A 22,774-nucleotide genomic window follows, 5' to 3' on the forward strand; every position below is an offset into this window, starting at 1 on the left:
TGAGCGTTTTGTATGTAACATCGAAGTTTGAAACGCGGTTTTCTCAAAATGACATTTTGGAATGCAGTGTCCAATGTAGCTCGAAAACGGATGATTAGGGTGTCCAAAACCGAAACCGGTTAACCGGTTACCCGGTTTTGAGTTACAAAACCGAAACCGGTTTTCGCCAAAAACGCCATTTTCGGTTAACCGAAAAAACCGGTTAATTGTGTCGGTTAACCGGTTTTAAAAAAACGGTAATATTTATAATATTAAATTAAAATTGTATTCTTGAAAGTAAACTAAACTTAACTACCACAAGGAACGGGCAGAGTTTTAAATATCAGATACCTTTAAATTTCAAAAATATTTTGTGTAAAATGTATAGTTGTGCCAATCTAGTTCAATTGAACGATCTATGAAAAAACTGCGTATACTTAATATCACAAGGTAGTTTGAATGACCCCAGCAAACCAATCGTACCGATATCGTAACGAAATCGGAACAAATTTCGGACGTTACGTCCGATATCTGATCCGAAATCGTAACGATATCTTAACGAAAGTTGTATGAAGTGGTTGACATAATTTCGGAACGAAATGTCGGAGCGAAATCGGATCGATTTCGGTCAGAATTCGCAACGAAATCGGAAGAAAATCCTTGGGAAATTCGGAATTCGAATTTCTTCCTCCGAATTTTCGTACAGATTTCTGCACGATTTCGGAATAATGTCGTATGAAAATCTAAGGTACTTTCCGAACTTTCGTAAAGATTTCTGAACAATTTTGCAATAATTGCGTGTGATTATCGAAGGAAAAAATTTTTCTCTGATGCCTGTTTTTTATTGATAAATTTTCTTTCTTATGTTTTTTTATTGGAAGATTATAATTTCAAAGATATCTAAAGATTTTCACTGTTGTTATCATTTTGTAATTATAGTAGAACAATGTAAACTTTTTGTACGAATATGTTGAGTCTATCAGCACTACATTGAATTATTATATGTTGCATTTATATTTAAAATATTTAAAAATTGTATATGCGAATTTTATAACCAACCATTTTGTTTTTCGACAACAAACTAAAATGTTGCTTGTTAGATATAAACAAAAGGTGGTTGTTGTGCAAAGGGAAATTTGTTTCCGACATATCGATCCGAATTCGTAACGAAATCGGAAGAAAAACATTAGCAAATTCGAAGGGAAATTTACTTCCGACATTTTCTCCGAAATCGGAACGAAATCTGAACGCATTCCCCTACGAAAAATCGTATAGAAATCGATACGAAATCTGAACGATTTTGCTTCCGAAATTGTTTCGATATGTCGGACATCCGAGATTTGGTTTGCTGGGACGTTACTCATATGTTTTTGAATTAGTACAGTAAACTATGAACTTGTCGGATTTAAGGTTGTAAAAGGGTAACGATAACAAAATACATATTTGATTCCGGCACGATAATTTGAGGTTCTCAACACATAAGGGAGAATCCAGAGTTAATAAAATGTAAACTCAATTCTTTTGGCACAATTTTGTGGGTTTTTACAATTTTTCGAGCACAAACTGAAATAGTCTTAATTTTACTGTCCCCACTTTGAGGTTGAATGTCAAAAAACAGGAATATTATGAGATAATTATATAATAACGAAGTCGTTTTACTTAATTCACCCCTTTCCGCTTATTTTAAATCAAATATTTATCAATTATGAACAATTTTATACCTATTTTACAAAACCGGTTTAAACGGGTTAACCGGTTTTGAAAATTTTTGAAAACAGAAAACCGGTTTTAAAAAAAGTTGAAAATTTCGGTTAACCGAAAACCGTTTTGTTTATAAAAACCGGTTTTTTGGACACCCTACGGATGATCCAATCTTCATATGTTTTTGTGGGATTATTATACATATAAAAAATTTGTAGTTAAGCGACAGACTTTAAAAAAATATGGCGTAAAAACTATCCATTTTTACAGTGTTTTTTACAGTGTTTTATTTAACTTGCTTTGGTGTGTGTTTAGTTCAAATCTGGTAACACATTTTTAACAAGGTTGGAGTTGACCAATCGAACTGAAACTTTGCACACTTTTCAGATTTGGACGACAATACATGAATATGAAATCAAAACCAATATTGGTCCATCCTTACACTGTTTTACAGTGTTTTATCTAATTCGCTTTTCAAATCTGGTAACTAATTTTTCACACAGTTGCAGTTGACCAATCGAACTTAAAATTTGCACACATTTCAGATTTGGAATATGAAATCAAAAGCAATATTGGTCCATTCTTACAGTGTTTTTACGGTGTCTAACTTTACCCCCTTTTCAAATCTGGTAACTGGTTTTTAAAACGGTTGCAGTTGACCAATCGAAGTAAAACTTTGCACAATTTTCAGATTTAGATGACAATACGTGAATATGAAACCAAAATCAATATGGGTCCATTTTTTCCTATAGCCCCCATATAACGGTACCACCCGATTTCCGGTATTTTGCTTTTCAAATCTGGTAACTCATTTTTCACACAGTTGCAGTTGACCAATCGAACTAAAACTTTGCAAACTTTTTAGATTTGGATGACAATACATGAATATGAAATCAAAACCAATATTGGTCCATTTTTACAGTGTTGTACAGTGTTCAATTTTACATGCTTTTCAAATCTGGTAACTCATTTTTAACACAGTTGTAATTGACCAAGCGAACTAAAACTTTGCACACTTTTCAGATATGGATGAATATGAAATCAAAACCAATATTGGTCCATTTTTACACTGTTTTACAGTTTTATATCTAATTTGCTTTTCAAAGCTGGTAGCTCATTTTTCACACAGTTGTAGTTGACCAATCGAACTAAAACTTTGCACAATTTTCAGATTTGGGTGACAATACATGAATATGAAACCAAAACCAATATGGGTCCACTTTTTCCTGTAGCTCCCATCCAGCGGTACCACTCGATTTAAGGTATTTTATCGTTATTTTAAGCCCGTATTTGCTGTTTTTGACAGCTAGGGTTTCCAATGGTACAGAAACGTACCCATTAAAAATTATGGACATAGGTCCAGGTTTTGGTATAGCCCCCATTTAGCGGTACCGCCCGATTTCAAGTGTTTTAAGGATTTTATCTTCATTTTTATACCGAATTGCGTGTAACTTGGCATTTGGAGATCCCAGTGGTACAGAAATTTCTCCACCAAAAATTGTGACGTAGGTCCAGGTGTTGGTATAGGCCCCATATTACGGCTCCACCCGATTTCAAGGGTTTTTTGTCTTAATTTTTGGGCCGAAATGGCTGTAACCTTGATTTCGAGTTCCCAACTTCTCCACCAAAAATTGTGGACATAGTTCCAGGTTTTGATATAGCCCCTATAAATTATACCACCCAATTTCAGGCATTTTAAAGTTTGTATCTACATTTTCGTCCTAAATTGGAAATCTTAAAAATGTATTTACAAAAAAATTAAAAATAATTATAAAATTAATAAGTTTCAGTGTTCTATTTTTAAATGGTATAGGCCCCATATTACGGCTCCACCCGATTTCAAGGGTTTTTTGTCTTAATTTTTGGGCCGAAATGGCTGTAATCTTGATTTCGAGTTCCCAACTTCTCCACCAAAAATTGTGGACATAGTTCCAGGTTTTGATATAGCCCCTATAAATGATACCACCCAATTTCAGGTATTTTAAAGTTTGTATGTACATTTTCGTCCTAAATTGGAAATCTTAAAAATGTATTTACAAAAAAATTAAAAATAATTATAAAATTAATAAGTTTCAGTGTTCTATTTTTAAATGGTATAGGCCCCATATTACGGCTCCACCCGATTTCAAGGGTTTTTTGTCTTAATTTTTGGGCCGAAATGGCTGTAACCTTGATTTCGAGTTCCCAACTTCTCCACCAAAAATTGTGGACATAGTTCCAGGTTTTGATATAGCCCCTATAAATGATACCACCCAATTTCAGGCATTTTAAAGTTTGTATCTACATTTTCGTCCTAAATTGGAAATCTTAAAAATGTATTTACAAAAAAATTAAAAATAATTATAAAATTAATAAGTTTCAGTGTTCTATTTTTAAATGCACTAAAAACTAAAAAATAAGTATATAATTAAAAAAAAATTAAGTAACAGTGTTTTATTTATAAATGCACTTAAAAGTAGAAAATAATTTTTCATGATGGAATCTCTCAAATAAAACGCTTGCCGTTCAATATTGTCACAATTTTTAATTCAAATGCAAGCGTTTTATTTAAGAGATTCCATCATGAAAAATTATTTTCTACTTTTAAGTGCATTTATAAATAAAACACTGTTACTTAATTTTTTTTAATTATATACTTATTTAGTTAAAATCGAAATGTTGATATTCACAGTTCAAAATTTTTTCAAAAATGGATATTTTTTAATTCCGTTTCGCTTATGTACAAGTTTATTAAGTTCTTCATGATCCCACAAAAATATATGCTGATCGGTTTATTCGTTTTCGAGCTACATGGGCACCGCAAAAAGCTTTAATAAAAACAGGGTTTCGTAGACGGCCATTTGCACAAAGCTTTTTAATATTTTTCAACAAATTTTCAGAATGTAGATTAAGGGCCTGTTTATGTATGTCGATAAGAAAACGAATGCGGAAGAAAAACTACCAAATTTGAGTGTGTATTTCAAATTTGTTTTTTGTTTTGAAGCAAAAGCAAATGAAATAATATTTCAAAAACTAAAGTTTGGGTGTCTTTCATGCGCACACATTTTCGTTTCGAAATACATAAACTGGGGGTAAGTTATGCTCTTTCAGATAAAGGGAAAAATCTATCACAAACATTTCGTAGTTTTTAGGAAAAAAATTATGAAAAAGGGTTTTATTGGGCTTAAGGCTCTCGAAGAATTCTAAACTGTTGGCTTATATCCATTTTAAAACCTGTAGTGCGATTCTGTAACTCCTTAACGACAGAATTAACGACGAATGTCGGTAGTTAACGATAATATTCGGTAAGTGCTATTCTGTATATCAATTTTAACGATTTTTGTCGGTAAATTTTGTCGTTAATTACCGAAAATTATTGTTAAGTTAACAACCAAAAAAAAAAGTTGTAGTTAAGTTTTAACGACAGAACATTATTGCAATATTTTGCTGATTTCTTTTAAAATCGGCGTTTTTATATGAGCATATGTTATGTTCATGAGGTGGGTACACAAGGTAAATTCTGCCTTATTGAGAAAAATCGCCTTAAAGCGTTTACATAAGGATTAACTATGTATGGTAACATGGGTCAGCTTCGCCACTGTTGTGCTTTCGCCAGCGCAGATTTTATTGAAGCTGCATAAATACCACCAAAGGGAAAATTTTAGAACTTCGATTAACTCATAACTTTCCCTTGGACGATATTTATCATCAATTAAGACTGCGCTAACCTTTGTCTTACTTATTAAAGAGGAAAATCGTAAGCTAACGCTTCAAAAGAACTCAAGTGTGGTACTGTTATGTACGACTTATACAAATTCCCTTAACACTATCTTTCTAAGAGGCGTTCGTTGGCTTTAATGCCGTATTGAAGCCAAAATGCTATAAGTTCCGATTTCCGAACTAAAGGTCATCAGAAATTCCATTTAATACGGGCGTGCAATGAATAAATGATTCAAATGGCGGTAACGTGGATCCACGAACATCACCGAATTGGCTTAATTATGTGAAACTTCAAAGTTCAAGCTCTTCTTTTTATTGCGCTGTTCAAAGCGCCACAACCCAAAATATGACCCTACCTTTGTAGTTAGAAAAAATAAAACAGCGCTTTACATATATATAGGAAGGATTTTACCAAATTTATAATTTTTATATCAATTCACTATAATAGGAAGTGACCTTTTGACCAATGATCCTTACATACATCTATTAAATATTTTATGACAGTAATACGTTAGAAATATGAAACTGTGGTAAACATAAATAATGCAGCTTCTGTTGAGACAAGTTCTTGTCCACTTCAAAACCATAAATTGATAAATTGGGGATATTCTATATTTTGTTTCGCCGAGCTATTACGGTGGAGGCTAATGATATATTTCTTCATATCCTGGAATAAAACCACGAAAATATATGAAAATCGTGTATTGTTCCCTTTACCTCCTAGAAGTACTCACATACACACTTGACGTTTTTGAAGTTGTAGTTACACCTGGGTTTCGCATTGCAAGTATCCCAACTTGCAGACACTAATTGTAGGCACCTTCCTTCCAAAAGAAGATATTTTTCTTCCTTTGCGCGTTTTATATTCGTAATTGCGAAGAAATAATATTTTTAACTTAAAAATACATTAATAAATACTAAAATATGTATATTATTTGACAATTTGTCTTTCCATCGATATTTATCGGTATGTTCTAACGATTTCTACACGCAAAAAAAATGGCCTCTCTAACATATGTCCCAAACATATTTTGCAGCAAACATATATATGTTTGCAACAGTCCCAAACATAATATATGTTTGGGTCTGCAAACAAATATATGTTTAAGTGGAAACAAATATATGTTTGGGTGTAAACATATATATGTTTGGGTGCAAAGATATTTATGTTTGGGTGCAAAGATATATATGTTTGGGTGCAAACATTTTAAATGTTTGGGTGCAAAAAAATACAAACCCAAAAGGCACAAAAAAACAAACACATGCACCAGTGGGCGCTTACTGAGAGCAAGGGAGCGTAAAATTCAATGTAAAACACGATGAAATGTGTGCTCACTTGCTCTCAGTAAGAACTCACTGGCTATCTCTATACCAGCGTCGCCCAAGAGAATTCCATCAAACTAAAGCAAGTGTTTATGTATAGGTGAATAAACAACAACCAAATGATCGTTTTTGCACACGTACACTGTGAATGAGAGAGAATAGCAAATGCAAAACAACTCAGTGGGCGCCCTCAGTATAGAGATGGGCGACCCTGCTCTATACACACAAATATTGAGGTTGTTTATTGAAAGGCAAAAGAACAACAAACACATAGGTACATACAAAATTCCAAAGAAATACATAACACACTTTAATAAAAGAAAAAACTGATTGAAATAATTTGTAAATAGTCACACTTTTAAAAAGGAGAAATATATAGAAACGTAGTTGAACGCTTCTCCTTAGTTGTGAAATAAAACAAATTGTCCTCATAGTTGAAATCATCAGCGGGAAATCGGCATCTAGAATCAAATGATTATATAATGTAACTAGCAAATGCCCGCTACTTCGTATGCGGAAAGGGAATAAAATATATATGAACAATATTTTATATAGAAGAGATGAACACTGGCGATTCTGTTGTACTAAAACCTATTTTTAATATCAACATTTAATTGATTTAATTCCTTTTAATAATGTATACTGTAGTTAGAATTTCCCAACAAAAAAATATCTGCCGTATCGCACCCCAACTATATTTTTTATTTCGAATTACCAAAACTACGACCTCATATCACAGACATTCCTTTTAATACTGCAGTTAGAATTTCCCAACAAAAAAATATCTGCCGTATCGCACCCCAACTATATTTTTTATTTCGAATTACCAAAAATACGACCTCATATCACAGACATACACCAACAGCTACTCATATTGCTAATTTCAGACTTGACTTCTGGTTTTACCCCTTCACTAACACAGCATTCCCTTCCAGTACGAGTTTACAAACACTAAACTTTATCTCACCCTTTCACAACAATTCAAGGTTCTAGCTTCAGCGGTTTCGCCAAGAACCCGAAAATTCTACGAATGCCGAAAATTCTACGAACCTAATTTTCGGAATTCGAAATGGCCACAAAAATTCGTATATCACCATATAACGGTACCCCTCGACTTAGTGTATTTTAAAAATAGAACAAATCTATATTGCCAAATTTTCTTTAAATTTGGACCTTGTATACTCAGAGGATACAAAAGTTTCATTTAAAAAATGTTTACTTTAATCCACTTTTATTAGAAGAGATATTTTGAAGATTTTATGCACATTTGCACGGAATTTGTGGCATGAAAGGTTAGAAAAAAACTATTTTACAAAAAATTTTACTTAATGTGCGCGGGTATGTTAACCGTATATAACGGCACATTTTTTGATGCATTTCAATTTAAGCCTTTTTATTATCAGGGGATAATAACCTTCTAGTTAGCAAAATTGTCGCATTGAACCACGTTTTCAAATTAACATAAAAAACAAAAAAAAAAAAAAATTTAAACAAGTAAAAAGTCGTTAAGTTCGGCCGGGCCGAACTTTTTATACCCTCCACCATAAAATAGTCTTAATTAAAATGGAATAATTAGGGTCCTTTCAAAAAGTTAGGTGGAACAACTTTTCGACAGTGGATAGACTCCTACTGCCTCCCGCTATTGCTTAACCCTACGATCCATAACCACCTGGACGAACGGGAGTCCATAACCAGGGTACCCGGGTACCCAAGTGAAGTGTTTTCGTTTATATTCACATAAAATAATATTTATATGTACAAATTATTAAAATCGCTTAGTTTTTACATCTCAACTGTACAAATTTCATGTTTGTAAACTAAAATTGGTTTCTATGAGCATTTTCTAGACTAGAAAGGCCCACAAAAAAGGACTGGTTTTGTGGTTTTAGGTAGAAAATGTTGAGTTTTTTTATTTGTGTACCCGGGTACCCTGGTCATGGACCCCCGTATACAAAAAATTTAAAGTCATTTTTTAGTTAATATATTTAACCAAATTTGATAAAGTTCTTTCCAGTCTCTAAGTTTAGCCGAAATCTCTAATGATCCGGAGTTTCATGTTGATATCTTCAATAATAAAGGAACAGGAGCACTTTAAAGTTCAAAAAGTACCCGGGTACCTGGTTATGGACCCCCGTATACAAAAACTTTAAAGTCATTTTTTAGTTAATATATTTAACCAAATTTGATAAAGTTCTTTCCAGTCTCTAAGTTTAGCCGAAATCTCTGATGATCCGGAGTTTCATGTTGATATCTTAAATAATAAAGGAACAGCAGCACTTTAAAGTTCAAAAAAGTACCCGGGTACCTGGTTATGGATCGTAGGGTTAAATTACACTGTGAACACAAATGTAAAGGCAGAGATAATTCCTTTTGGAGATGAAAGCCTTTGGTGTGTGTATATTAAAAACCCCGAAGGACAGATGCGCCGTGAGTCGAACTTCCGGGTTATGGCGTGATGAAGTCTTTGCAAGAGACCCTGTAAGCCATCATGAATTAGCATTATATCTTTGTTTGTTGTGTTTGTAGAGCACTTAAGCAACAGTGAAAAAATATATAACGCTAATTCCTGATTGCCCACAGGGTCTCCAACAAAAATTTCATCACGCCATAACGCGGAAGTTCGACTCACAGCGGATCTGTCCTTCGGGGTTCATAATATACTCACCAAAGCCGTTCTTCCCCAAGAGGAATTTTCCGTGCCCCAGACTTTCACCTCCATTTTGTTGCACAGTGTTATCTGATCTAATCTAAAAAATGTGTTCAGCTAGGTGAACGGTACCACCTACGGGGCTATATCAAAGAGTCAACCTATCTTTAATTTTTTTGGTGGAAAAGTTTTATAGCTGCAAGGGAACTTCAAGAGTCAAATTGAGGGTAGTTTCATCAAAACAATGTAGACCCTCAAAAATGGACCCATGTTGACGAATTATAGTGAAGAAACTTCGTGACCACTGAAAATTCCCGAAAATCGGGAGGTACAGTTATATGGGGGGATATACCAAAACATGGACCTACATATATTGACGATTATTTTTGAATAGACAAAATTGTAGCTAAAATTCTCAAAATACCGATCATTACCGCTAGTTCGGTTAAAAATTGCAGCTAAAATTCTCAAAATACCGAAAATCGGGAGATACCGTTATATGGGGGCTATACTAAAACATGGACCTATGTTGACGATGTTTCGTTGGAGATATTTTATGACCACTGACAACTTCAAATGTCAAATTACAGCTATTTCGGTTAAAAACTGTAGCTAAAATTCTCAAAATACCGAAAATCGGGAGGTACCGTTATATGTGGGCTATACCAAAACATAGACCTATGTTGACGATGTTTGGTGGAGATGTTTCGTGACCACTGAGAACCTCAAATGGCAAATTACAGCTAGTTCGGTTAAAAATTGTAGCTAAAATTCTCAAAATACCGAAAATCGGGAGGTACCGATATATGGGGGCTATACCAAAACATGGACCTATGTTGACGATGTTTCGTGGAGATGTTTCATGACCACTGAGAACCTCAAATGTCAAATTACAACTAGTTCGGTTAGAAATTGTAACTAAAATGCTCAAAATACCGAAAATCGGGAGATACGGTTATAAGGGGGCCATACCAAAACATGGACCTATATTGACGATGTTTGGTGGAGATGTTTCATGACCACTGAGAACCTCAAATATCAAATTGCAGATAGTTCGGTTACAAATTGTGGCTAAAATTCTCAAAAAACCGAAAATCGGGAGGTACCGTTATATGGGGGCTATACCAAAACATGGTCCTATGTTGACAATGTTTGGTGGAGATATTTCATGACCACTGGGAACCTCAAATGGCAAATTACAGCTAGTTTGGTTAAAAATTGTAACTAAAATTCTTAAAATACCGAAAATCGGGAGGCACCGATATATGGGGGCTATACCAAAACATGGACCTATGTTGACGATGTTTCGTAGAGATGTTTTATGACCACTGAGAACCTCAAATGTCAAATGGCAGATAGTTCGGTTAAAAATTGTGGCTCAAATTCTCAAAATACCTAAAATCGGGAGGTACCGTTATATGGGGACTATACCAAAACATGGACCTATGCCCATATCCTCTGGGATATAAATTTGTTGATCACTAGGAACCCTAATTGCCAAATTATAGCTAATTCGGTCCCCAAATGTGGCGAAGAACGTCAAAATACCTCAAATCCGGAGGTACCGTTATATGGGGGCTATACCAAAGAGTGGACCGATATAGCCCATCTTCGAACTTGACCTGCCTATGGAAAAAAGACCCTCGGGTGCAAAATTTCAGCACTCTATCTCAATTATTGCGGACGCTAGAGTGATTACAACAGACGGACAGACGGACATGGCTAGATCGTCTTAGAATTTTATCCTGATCAAGAATATATATACTTTATAGGGTCGCAAATGATTAGTTGGATGTGTTACAAACGGAATGACAAACTTAATATACCCTCCATACTATGGTGGAGGGTATAAAAATACCTCACGTTTAACTACATACTTCCAGTACATTATTTAGAAACACCTTCGCGTTAGCATAAAATCAATAGAACAATATTCAGTTAAATTTTGCAAACTCCGAACTTTATCTCAAATATCAGAATGATCTTCTTAACAAATATTTTTCCATTTCGTAGTTTTTTGTCCAAATTATATAGCACTTTTCATACACGACTTTCCAATAACTACTTTCATATATCTGCAATGTAGTTCAATTTAGAACTTTTCCATAAGTACGTATTCAAAAACTTCATCAATCCTACATTCCAACAGTAATCTGTTCACGCAAATACAACTTGTATCGAATTTAGTACCATTTAGCACTGCTTCGTGCACATCAGAACGATTTTCCAAAGCTACCTCCATATCTCAATTCTAGATTCCAACAGTAATCTTAATTCCAAATTTCAGGATTCCAGCTCTATGCGTTCACCCAAATCCAAAGTGTACTAAATTTAGTACGTTTCGTGTACTTATAGTTAGAAGTTCCAAAAACTTTTCTTTGTTACTTTCCATTTGTGACCCTCATTCCAAATTTCAGGATTCCAACTCAATCTGTTCACCTAATTTCAAACTGTACTAAATTTAGTACCATTTAGTACTTTTCGTGCACTTATAGTTCGAATTTCCAAAAACCTTACATTGTTACTTTTCATCAGTAACCCTCATTCAAAATTTCGGGATACCAGCTCTATATGTTCACCCAAATCCAATTTGTACTAAATTTAGTACCATTTGTTATTTTTCATGTACATATAGTTCGAATTGCCAAAAACTGTTCCTTGTCACTTTCCATTAGTGACCCTCTTTCTAAATTTCAGGATTCCAATCCAATCCGTTCACCCAAATTCAAATTGTACTAAATTTAGTACCATTTCGTACTTTTTACCCTTATAGTTCGAATTTCCAAAAACCTTTCATTGTTACGCTTCATCAGTGGCCCTCATTCCAAATTTCAGGATTCCAGCTCTATCTGTTCACCCAAATCCAATTTGTACTAAATTTAGTACCATTTCGTACTTTTCGTACCCTAATAGTTCGAATTTCCAAAAACCTTTCATTGTTACTCTTCATCAGTGGCCCTCATTCCAAATTTCAGGATTCCAGCTCTATCCGTTCACCCAAATCCAAGTTGTACTTAATTTAGTACCATTTCGTACTTTTCGTACACATTAGTACGATTTTCCAAAACCATTTAATTACATCAACACCACTTCCCAACCTTGATTTCCATACCAAATTCCATGGTTCTAGCTATATCCGTTCAAAATATACAATTGGTACTAAATTTTGTAAATTTTAGTACTTTTCGTACACTTATAGTTCGAATTTCCAATAACCCTTTGGTACATCTTTCTAACTCTCCATTAGTGACCCTCTTTCCAAATTTCAGAATTCTAGCTCTTATGGGTAAGAAGGGAGAATGCTATCTCCTTCACCTCCTCTCTCTCTCCTAAAAGTTAAAAAGTGTTCATGTTATATTTTCAATGTCTGTCCTCCCAGAATATTCTCGTGCTTGTACTTTGTTGCTATTTTCCAATGTAAGATTCAGTAGAAACAATATAGATATGAATTTTATTTCATATTTATGTTCTGTAATTAAGTATTATATTCGAACGGATGTCTTTTCTAAAGAATATGTTCGGAAAAACTAATAGATTTGCATACATGGGCCCAAATATTCGAAAAAGTTAAAAATTTGCTCATATTTTATTAATGTGACAAAAATTGGTCTGTGGTCGGAGTCGAACCAAAAATACCTCGACTCCGAAACCCTGGTCTTTACCTCATCTTGGGCTGGCGAAATACACTCAATACCATTTTCTGAGATAGGATATGTGGTATATTCTTAGTCTGCACTACTATTGGATGCCACAATTTGGGAAAATTCCCTTTCCATATCCTGAGCACACTATCTGTATCTGTTACCAAATTACTTTGATAATCCACTCTTGCGTAGAACTTTTGGACTTCATTCTGGCTCCTATATTTCTCCCTCTCTTTCCTGCAGTCTCCTGTTCCACCGACATATTTATCGTGTGCTACTCGCATTCTTCTTTTCGATAGCAGCATGACATTCCTGCGAATATCATGTATTCCCTGGTTGAGGTCTCTGGTGTCCAAGTATATATTGTTGTACATGTTATTGTGTCCAAGTATATGTTGTTGTATATATTTGTTATCGGAACGAGGAGTGCTTTAATTAATTTTGGCCAGTTCAGTGGAATATGCTGTGGCTATCTGTTGTGATTGCAGCTTACCAATGTCCAACTTCCGTGTTGTGTTTGTTCCTAGTTTATTTTCTACCTTTAATCGGGTATATACCTTTGCTGCAAAGAGGTGGTGATCAGAGTCACTGTCTGCTCCTGAATGTACGTTCAACAAGATCGATGAATGTCTTTCATCTATCCCAACGTGATCAATTTGATTTCTTGTTTATTTTTTCTAGACACAGCCAGGTGAAATCGTTGACTTTATAAGTCGAAAGAACATCATGGTCGCCGTGATGCAGAATACAAAGCTCACCGTCATCTATAGCTTGCAACGTTGACATTGGTTATAACGTTTAGCGGAAGGATTGTACAAGAAGCAGAGGAAGAGGACATGCCTTCCATATACACCAGTCTGTCCAGTAAGACCTATCTCGCTTGACTCTAGTGAGCTATATATAGAATATATGGGGGTAGCAGCACAGTGTGGGACTGTCGGGGAAGATGTACATTGTTCTCGTATATATCACCTATAAATAGATTTGCCTTGCGTTATATGCCCGACATTAGTTCGCTATTAGAGGGCAATAACCGTATGGTGCTTCAATGCTCATCATGAGCTTTGGCATTCCATCCTAGGCAATAACAAGAGGGGTACAGCGCTGGCCAAACAAATTGATAGCTCCACATTTTGCACGGCGAATGAAGACGCTACTACGAGGGTAAGAGGAGATTACGACAGCTCACCAGAAATCAACATTGTGTATCTGGCAACCCGTCATTTCCCTTGATCCCGACCAACTTCCGAACATCCCTTCCGTAAACAGACCACCTGACTTCCCAACCTCTGACCGCCGTTTTTTTCTGAACCACGGAAAAGCTGATTGGCAAGGGTTCAATGAAATTACCAATCACCGCTTCAGAGAGCTGTCCATTCCCTTAGATCCTCTGGTAGCTGAAAGATTTTCCAGGACATCACCACAGCTGCAGCCGCTTGCTACATACATGCTGGTCGAATACCCGAAATCAGAACAAATTTCCCAGCAGAGGCGACGGGACTAGCAAATGAGCGTGATCAGTTTCGTCTACGAACCCTGAAGGTTCAAGACTTAGAGAACTTACTCTTGAAGTCAACAGGCTAGTAGGCGAACATAAGCGAAAAAAGTGTCTAGACAACCGGAAGTATTGCAGTATTGGTACAGGATTAAGTGAATTGTACGCAACGGTTAAATCACTCTCGACTCCGGGAAAGAAGAATGATAGAATGGCTGTAACTTACAACGGCGTGATAGTAACAGATCCGAAGAGGTTCCGGTGTCATCAATTTATCTTTAGCCAACAATATTGCAACAGTATGAAGCCAGGCAAATATGCAGAGGCAAATCTTACTGGCCGATCGCCCTATTGTTATCATTATCGAAGATTGTAGAGGCACTACTCCTCAAGATGATAAAAACCAGTTTCCCAATTGCCCAATATCAGCATGGATTACGAAAAACGCACAGCACAACAACAGCATTACACGCCATATCTCCACTTATCAGTCGAGGACTGAACCAGAACAGGCCGTGACACCCAACAGTAATGGTGGATATTGGCATATTCGAGAATGTAGAGAAGAAACGTTGAATAATCAACTATATGTGTGCGGACGCTATTCGATTGTGGAGTTCAGTAATAAGAAGTCTAAGACTCGTATAGTGAAATAGGGAGTTCCACAAGGTAGGGCGATATCTCTGGAACTGTGTAACCTCTATCTTTCTGAAGTTCCACACTCTCCAGATGGAGTAATGTATGCGGATGATTGTATGATCTTGGGTCGAGTCCTATAGTCGATGACATTTGTATGTCCTATGTTAAAAGTCTCCTTAGCTGACTTAGTGTAATTCTTCCATCTGAGGAATATGAAAATATCCGCCGCTTTATCCACTGACACACCTTACACCATTTTGATGGCTGAAATAACAGGTCTATAAAGGGTCAATAGAAACAAATTTTTTAAGACAGTGACTATAGAAATGCCCTTTCTATAGTTAGAAATTGTTTATACAAACAAACTTTCTTTCAGAAAGGGTCTATAGAAGCACACTTTCTTTTAGAAAGGGTCCTACAGGACTTTACAGTCAGTTTGATTTTTTTGGCATGTGGGTTAGGCCGTTTTGGCGCTGAGCTCTTAATTGCACGGCGAATATTTTTGTTTTGTGGAATCTAAAATTATTATTTCGAGGAGTAACAACCAGAATGACAAACTTAATATAGCCTCCATTATATGGGGTAGGGTACATAAGAATTATGAAAAATAAAAAAAAAATTAAAATAACGTTGTTTTACAAGGAGGCGATACAGTCAATCCATTGTCCTAATTTGAACTTCTGTATCTCAGTAACGGTAAAAACTACGAAGATATCATAAAAGTCAATCTTGTAGAGAATTTTCGTAGCTACAACATTTTCCTTAGTCCCATTTCGTATGGACTTGCGGTTTCCAAGCAAAATCGTGAAAACCTAAAAACCCCTTAAAAATGTCAACTTAAAACGCGATTTATTTAAAAAGCGCTCCGGCGATTTTTTTAGTTTTTTGATTTTTCTCATCATGAACATTGTAGTTTCAGAATCCGCTAAAACTTCCCAGGTGTAAGCACCCTTCATTTAAATTTGATTCAAGAGCACCGTGACCTCTCATACCTTAGAAACACTCAACCAACCTTCCTCCACTTAATCCCCATTTCTCAAAAATGTTCATGCTTCAAAAGCTATAAACATTTTGTATAAAACTTTTTGACTTTCCCAAACACAAATATTGACATTGCCAGCATAGATAAAAAACAAAAAATTTTAACGATTAACATTTCTTTACAGATGAAGGTACAAATCAAGAATCAACACAAGAACAAATATTTGAAAATATACGTCTCCACAAGGAGGTTATACAATCCGTAAAACTCCAACCATGGCCAATACGTAAGAAACTTAAGCTGGTAAGACAGGTAAGCTTTAGAGTCAAAATAAGGAAAAAAGTTAATATTAGAAAGACCAGCAGCCAGTACCAGCAGAAATTGTTTAAATAAAAAATAACAGCAACATCAAGGCAAACAACAACATCTTCTAAACTGTACGCAGAAACAACAACACAAGTGGAAGCTATTCCTATCTTAGTTTATCCTAAGCATTCCTGACTAAAGACAGAAAGAATCCTCCACTTCATGTTGTGTTTAAGAAGTTGCTGATACTCTTTTTTTTGCTTTGTTTAAATGGAATATTTAAAAACTTTGAAATAAGAAAAAACACATTCACCAAAAGTTTTATTCACTTCCGTTTTTCGTTTTTGTTGTTTTCTTTTTCGTTTTCTCGTTATAGGCAAAAACATATGTGGCCCGCCATGAGGGAGCACTACAAGAACGCTTTGCCATGTCACGCAGTACCCGAGATTTGTGGGCGCGTTTTAAAATTGTAATGGCTGCTGTAAGTTATTTTTTCTTTTTCCTTAGATCATTTACCCTCACTCAGGATGTCATTTCCTGTTCTTAGTATGTTCTACTTGTGTTTTCCATTTTCTTTGTTTGATTTAAGTATGTCTTGTAGATGTTTTTTATGCTTCTTTTGTTTTCTTTTGTGCGGCACAGTTTTACTTCATTGTTAAAATATATTTCGTTTCGGTTTAGTGTTGGAAGGAGGTTGAAGTGTTTAAAGTGTTCTGTTCTTTTCATCCATCCAACCATCATCTATGTATCTCCAAAAAGATTTATAGAGACCATTGGAATCAACTTTTCCTTTAGCTCCTTATCAAGTGAATTTTAGTTTTAGTCATGATTTGGGCAGAAATGTTTTGAAACAAGTAAATGTAAAATAGCATTCAAAGGTAGAATTTATAACGAAAGGAAAACGAAACAAAATGAATTGAAAATATACAAAATATACAATATATGCTGAAAACTTTTGAAACTGGAATGAAAACATTATATTTTAAATATTTTGGAGGCAATTTTTGCATGTTGATTGGCAACTGACCCATTTTGTATACCCTCAGTCTTTAGACTAACGAGGCCAATATGTGCCTTATCTAAATATTGATTTTAGACTCCAAGTATATTTGGACGAAATCCGTGTCAGAAAAATTGGAGTTGGTTTAGCAATATCCGTCCGATTGTCTGTCTGGCTGGCTGCAGCGCACGATAACTCTCGGACGGAACAGCCGATTCTGTCCAAAACTTCGCAATATTTGTCCAAACTTAGTTTTGAACACGAGCCATATCGGTTCACTCCTTCAGGTACCTTCCCCACAAAAGTTCTCGAAGGCAGTACCCGATATGGTCCATAGTTTGCACATCGTAATATTTCTACGACCTATAGGTCCATTCGTTCGAGAACCTCCCACAAAATATTTCGGAGAAGTCAAGTTTAACAGCTGGTCTCGAATTTTTTTGATTCTGTTTGCAACCACTTGTATTCGCTGCTCCCAGTTTGTTTTCAGGAACAAGTCCACGCTTCCTGAGAAAATGATCCGAATGCTGTAAAGAACCCCTATGGCACCATGTGTAGTGGCTGAAGCGTATTACGTCGTAGTATTTTATGTGGGTCCTGTCATGCGGCCTACCCCACAGTGCTCTTAACACCGGGTGAATACGAAGCGTCTACCAACACCTCAGCACAAAAAGTAGGAGTACCACTTCGCTAACACGTATTTGGACATGATCGCCTTCTTGGTTGGGAGCGGAACCTATCTAAAATCCTTTGGGTCAGGTACCCGGTTGAGGTGCACTCACGGACTGCACAAAGGGCACACAGACACCGCGGCAACGAACAACACAGCACAAACAATAAACGAAGCCACCCTCATGGATGTCTGACACGACATCCACACCAGGACCCGACGCCGCACCAACACCAACTCTCCTCCTAATCTCCTCCAACACCAACACGCCCTTCTGCTAACAAACACTTGACGTGCAAAACTACTTAAACAACTAAAGGTCCGACTGTCTTAAAGTGCCCTACTGAAATCCCACCCCGCCCCTCCATACGTGATACCCATATTGACTAAATCTCTAATGTCATCATTTTAGAGAGCCATGCCCCGTCAGTAAGAATGCCAGACTCATGCTAAGTCTGGGCGATCCAGTACGAACGTAGCGTCACGAATAAATTTGTACGTCACCCTCCCTTTGTCGCTGTCCGTCCTCCTAGTCCGCTACCTATTAGCAGCACGCTCCCGAAGGATTGCACTGCGCCGCCTAACATCCCCATACACCAAATCAGAAGGCCCGAGCCAATCATCAGTCCTATATCCCGCATCCAGGTCAAAGGGCAGGGCGCCAAGTAACACCTGCATTGAGTACGTGGACCCAGTGCGACACACTGGCAGACATGCTAACATGACCACATGTTGACACGAAAAGAGCTTCCTACGTCCAACAACAGACTCTGCTGCGGCAATGAATGAAGTCATATGTTGCACTGGCAACAAAAAGTCTACAATATATGATGCGCACGGAACGCCTGCTCAAACCCCAGTCGGTCCGCAAGACCCTTCTGACCATACCAGCTACAGCAGTCAACTTGTCCTTCAAACGATCAAAGTGCGGCAGGAAGTTCATCCTCTCGGCCATAGTTATCCCAGGTACTTGACTTGCTTGACGTACCGTATGCGTGGTCACCAAATCGAACATGGGGAGGTCGACTGTGGGCTAATCTGCCTTTCAGCAGCATTAGCTCAGTCTTCTCCCTAGACACCTCACTCCAGACCCCCACGATGCCCATGGCCTCCTCCCTTCGATCATGATAAGGAATTCATCAGCATACGCACAGATCTTGAAAGTAGTCGCTAACTTCCGCAGCAGAGAATCCATCATGAGGTTCCACAGATAGACAGCTGAGGGCAGCCTCGCTCCACACCTGTCCAGACCGTCTCATTGGCTCCCACGACGCAAGCCCTTCCTGCACAAAAATAAATCGACCAGAGAACTAACTCCCAACACCTAATCTCAGACAGCTTAGCGAGCACGCTTTCCCACGAAAGGAAGTCAAATGCGCCCTTAAAGTCCACAAATATGCCTTTGACTCGCTCAGACTGTTCTGCACATGCATTCATGCGTCACTGTACCTCTATGCGGTGAAGATCTCACGCCGCAGCACTCCCCAAGCCTTGCCACCCTAATCCTCTCCAGCACTGGGGGAAGGCTTATGCCCCCATACAAGCAAGGATTACTGCTCAGGTCCGGCGACTTAGGGATCACCACGACGAGAGCTTGTTTCCACGCACGCGGGAAGTACCCCTGGCTAATGCAACCACCGAGCGGCTTTATACATCCTTCAGGTCAAACCGGCAATACCTAGCGATTTTCTACTACAAATTCGGTAGATACTCTCCGTAACATCATTACGCTCCAAGTCCGGGGGCTCACCCAGCTCCCACACAAGCGGGGGAGGTGAATGGGTCTCCGACCTTGGAAAGAAAGGTCCCAGCAAACTCCCTACGTTTCCCGCCCATCCCGAGGCAGTCGACGTGGAGCCAAACGCAACGCCTGTGGGTCAACCTATCGCTTAGATCCACTATGTGGGCACACGTATAAATCTCCTACAATCGTCTTCTTTACTTCTAGATAGCTCGTCCTTGTCCGTCCTAATACCAGCAAGGAACTCAACTTTACGCTGAGCCAGATCTTCCGCATTGGTTTGTTTTGCCCTCCGCATCATACCCAGCTCACGGGTCCACCATTTGACTTTACTTGGCTTCACCTGACGGCGTCTACCAAGGAGTACGTCGTTGACGCTCCTCTTCCACTCATTCAACTTGCTAACCTGCTCATCTAACGTCAGTGCTGCATAGTGCATAGTGGTCCGAATTCACGTCTTGTTCCACCCAACCCTGGAAACACTCGATCACCCACATCCGTCCCTGTGGCGTGACCATAATCTCAATGAGACTATGGTCACTAATACCTCAGTCTTCAAAAATCTGCCAACTAAACTGGTAAGCCGTCATTGCTGCCCCGTATGGACCATCAAAGGTATACTAATCCGAGGGCTTGTTTAAGACCGCAAAACACCTCGCTAACACCCATTCACTTAGCAAATCTCCTCTTGTGCAATTCTGATAGCCACAAAGAGGAGGTTGCATTCGCATCTAAACCTAGGGTTAGCGGACAACTACCCTCAAGGAGTAGTACCGCATCCATATACCCAAGATAAGGCTCCAGGGGTAAGCTAAATCTACAATAGGTAAAGACCCGCATACCCCGCGGTAATCGCCTCTCACAACCATCTTTGCAATAAGGCTCCCGTAGTAAGGCCACTGAAGCACACAGTCTAAGCAACGCTCATGCGTCACACTCGCCGATCGCTGACAATTATATTGGACCACCCGCATATTAATGTCGAGCGTTCACCCTTGCCACCAATCCAGCTAAAAGTGGACACTCCAAGGAACGCACTATAACTTTCAACGGATAAACCGATTTGGTCCAAAATTTGGTCTACTTAAATTTTGTCCAAACTTAGTTAAAGTTCGAAGACAAGCCATATCGGTACACTACTTCAGGCACCCCCTACAACAAAAGTTCAACATGTTAATCGTACAAGTTCAACATGTTATTCCTTGTGATCCTGTTTACAGCGATATTATATTTTTCGTGGGCAAGTCCATGCTTCCTGACATAGTGGTCCAGAGCGTCTAAGTTATACGGTGACCAACTGAAATGACTGGAGGGCAAGCTACCTATCGAAAAGAAATGATTCTCAAAATAAGATCCATTTCCAAAGTGGACTATGCCAATGCATTCCTTCATACAAGGTTAAACACGTCATCATCCGAGTATATATCTTGCTGATAAATACACATGTTATTTCCAGGATCATAAGAATAGAAAATGAACTATAAAAACGGGGTCATACTTGTACAAAATAGCAAAACAAATTAAGATGTTTAGTAATTTGCAGTTTATATGATTAGTTTCATTTTATCCATGTATGTTTCTACACAACAAATAATTTAAAGCTTGGACTCTGCTGCTGTCCTGCAGTATTCGCCTTTTAATCTTTTACGGTGTTCAACACAATTATAATTTACTACATCCTCTATATAAAGTGTATTTACAATTTTAAATGGATTTCAATTTACTGCTAATGGACCTGTAGTGCTTTGTTGGCACTTTCCGGGTCCGGCATGTGGTAGAAACCATCATACACACAAATTAACAACAACTACACATTTCTGGTCTTTGGTTTGGTCATGCAGGCTCTATGGTTGGTTGGCAGGTATGAATGCAAACAGGTCATCATCGGTGTCCATTGTTACGCCAGCAGGAAACTAACCATACTTCAAACAAGACAATAAAAGGTTACCTTCGTTTCAACTGCATTACGGGGTTATGGTATGCTATGTTGTAATCTTATCGCATGTCTCAGGAGGACAAGAACACACACGTACAACGTTGGATGGGTCATGGGATATTCAATGTTCCGCATACCGCACTTTTGGTGCCCAACGAACAAAATGGCAGTTCTAAAAGTTGTTCGGCTATCAACCCACCTCAGGGCATCTGTGCGGTGTAGTTCAAGCATACAGGTACAAGTGTAAATTATAAATTAAATGATGTTTTAATTGGAATAAATGTTACGACCAGGAGCCGTTTAAAATTATAGAGATAAATAAACAGATTAAAATCTTTTGTGTTATTTATTAAAGAATTTAATTTGATCTTTGGGAAAACAAAATAAATAAGTGTTTCGATAATGACGGGTTAGTTTGATAATGTTTCATTCAAAAACAGAGATCAAAGTGTGGAAGGGGACTGAATCATACGGTAGGAATAAAAATGTTGCGTGTGCTGAAATTGAATATAAGGTATTTTTTCTTCAACTTATTTATGAACTTTTAGTGTATAGCCCCCATATAACGCTACCTCTCGTTTTTCGGTATTTTGAGGATATTAACTACAAATTTTAACCAAATTTGCCATGCCAAGTTCCTAACGGTCACAACACTCCACCATAATATGGATGGTATAATTAAATTTGTCATTCCGTTTGTAACACATCTAAATATTCATCGGAGACCCAATAAAGAATATATAGATCAGGGTAAAATTCTAAGTCGATATAACCATGTCCGTCTGTTGAAATCAAGATACAGCTCGCAATTTTTAAGATAGAGCTTTGAAATTTGGTATAGGAGTTTCTATTACTCCTAGGATGTTTGGTATTGCAAATGGGCTACATCGGTCCACGTTTTGATATAGCCCCCATAGAACGGTACACCCGATTTTCGGCATTTTGAATGTTTTAGCTTCATTATCACACCGAAATGGCTGAAATTTGGTATTAAGTGTTCGTTGGTGGTATA

At 37.4% G+C, this 22,774-nt stretch overlaps 1 protein-coding gene across 1 annotated transcript in view; it reads left to right on the forward strand.

Moving 5' to 3' along the window:
• Tmc (Transmembrane channel-like) overlaps window positions 1-22,774 on the forward strand; it is a 168,071-nt gene that overhangs the window by 2,943 nt on the left and 142,354 nt on the right. Inside the window, exons 2-3 of the mRNA XM_073983995.1 lie at window positions 16,294-16,421; window positions 16,792-16,896. Coding sequence (XP_073840096.1) covers window positions 16,294-16,421; window positions 16,792-16,896 — 233 coding nt within the window. The remainder of the gene's footprint in view (window positions 1-16,293; window positions 16,422-16,791; window positions 16,897-22,774) is intronic.

Source organism: Musca autumnalis, unplaced genomic scaffold (assembly GCF_047663935.1).
Source record: "Musca autumnalis isolate F117 unplaced genomic scaffold, ASM4766393v1 scaffold_4, whole genome shotgun sequence".
NCBI lineage: Eukaryota > Metazoa > Arthropoda > Insecta > Diptera > Muscidae > Musca > Musca autumnalis.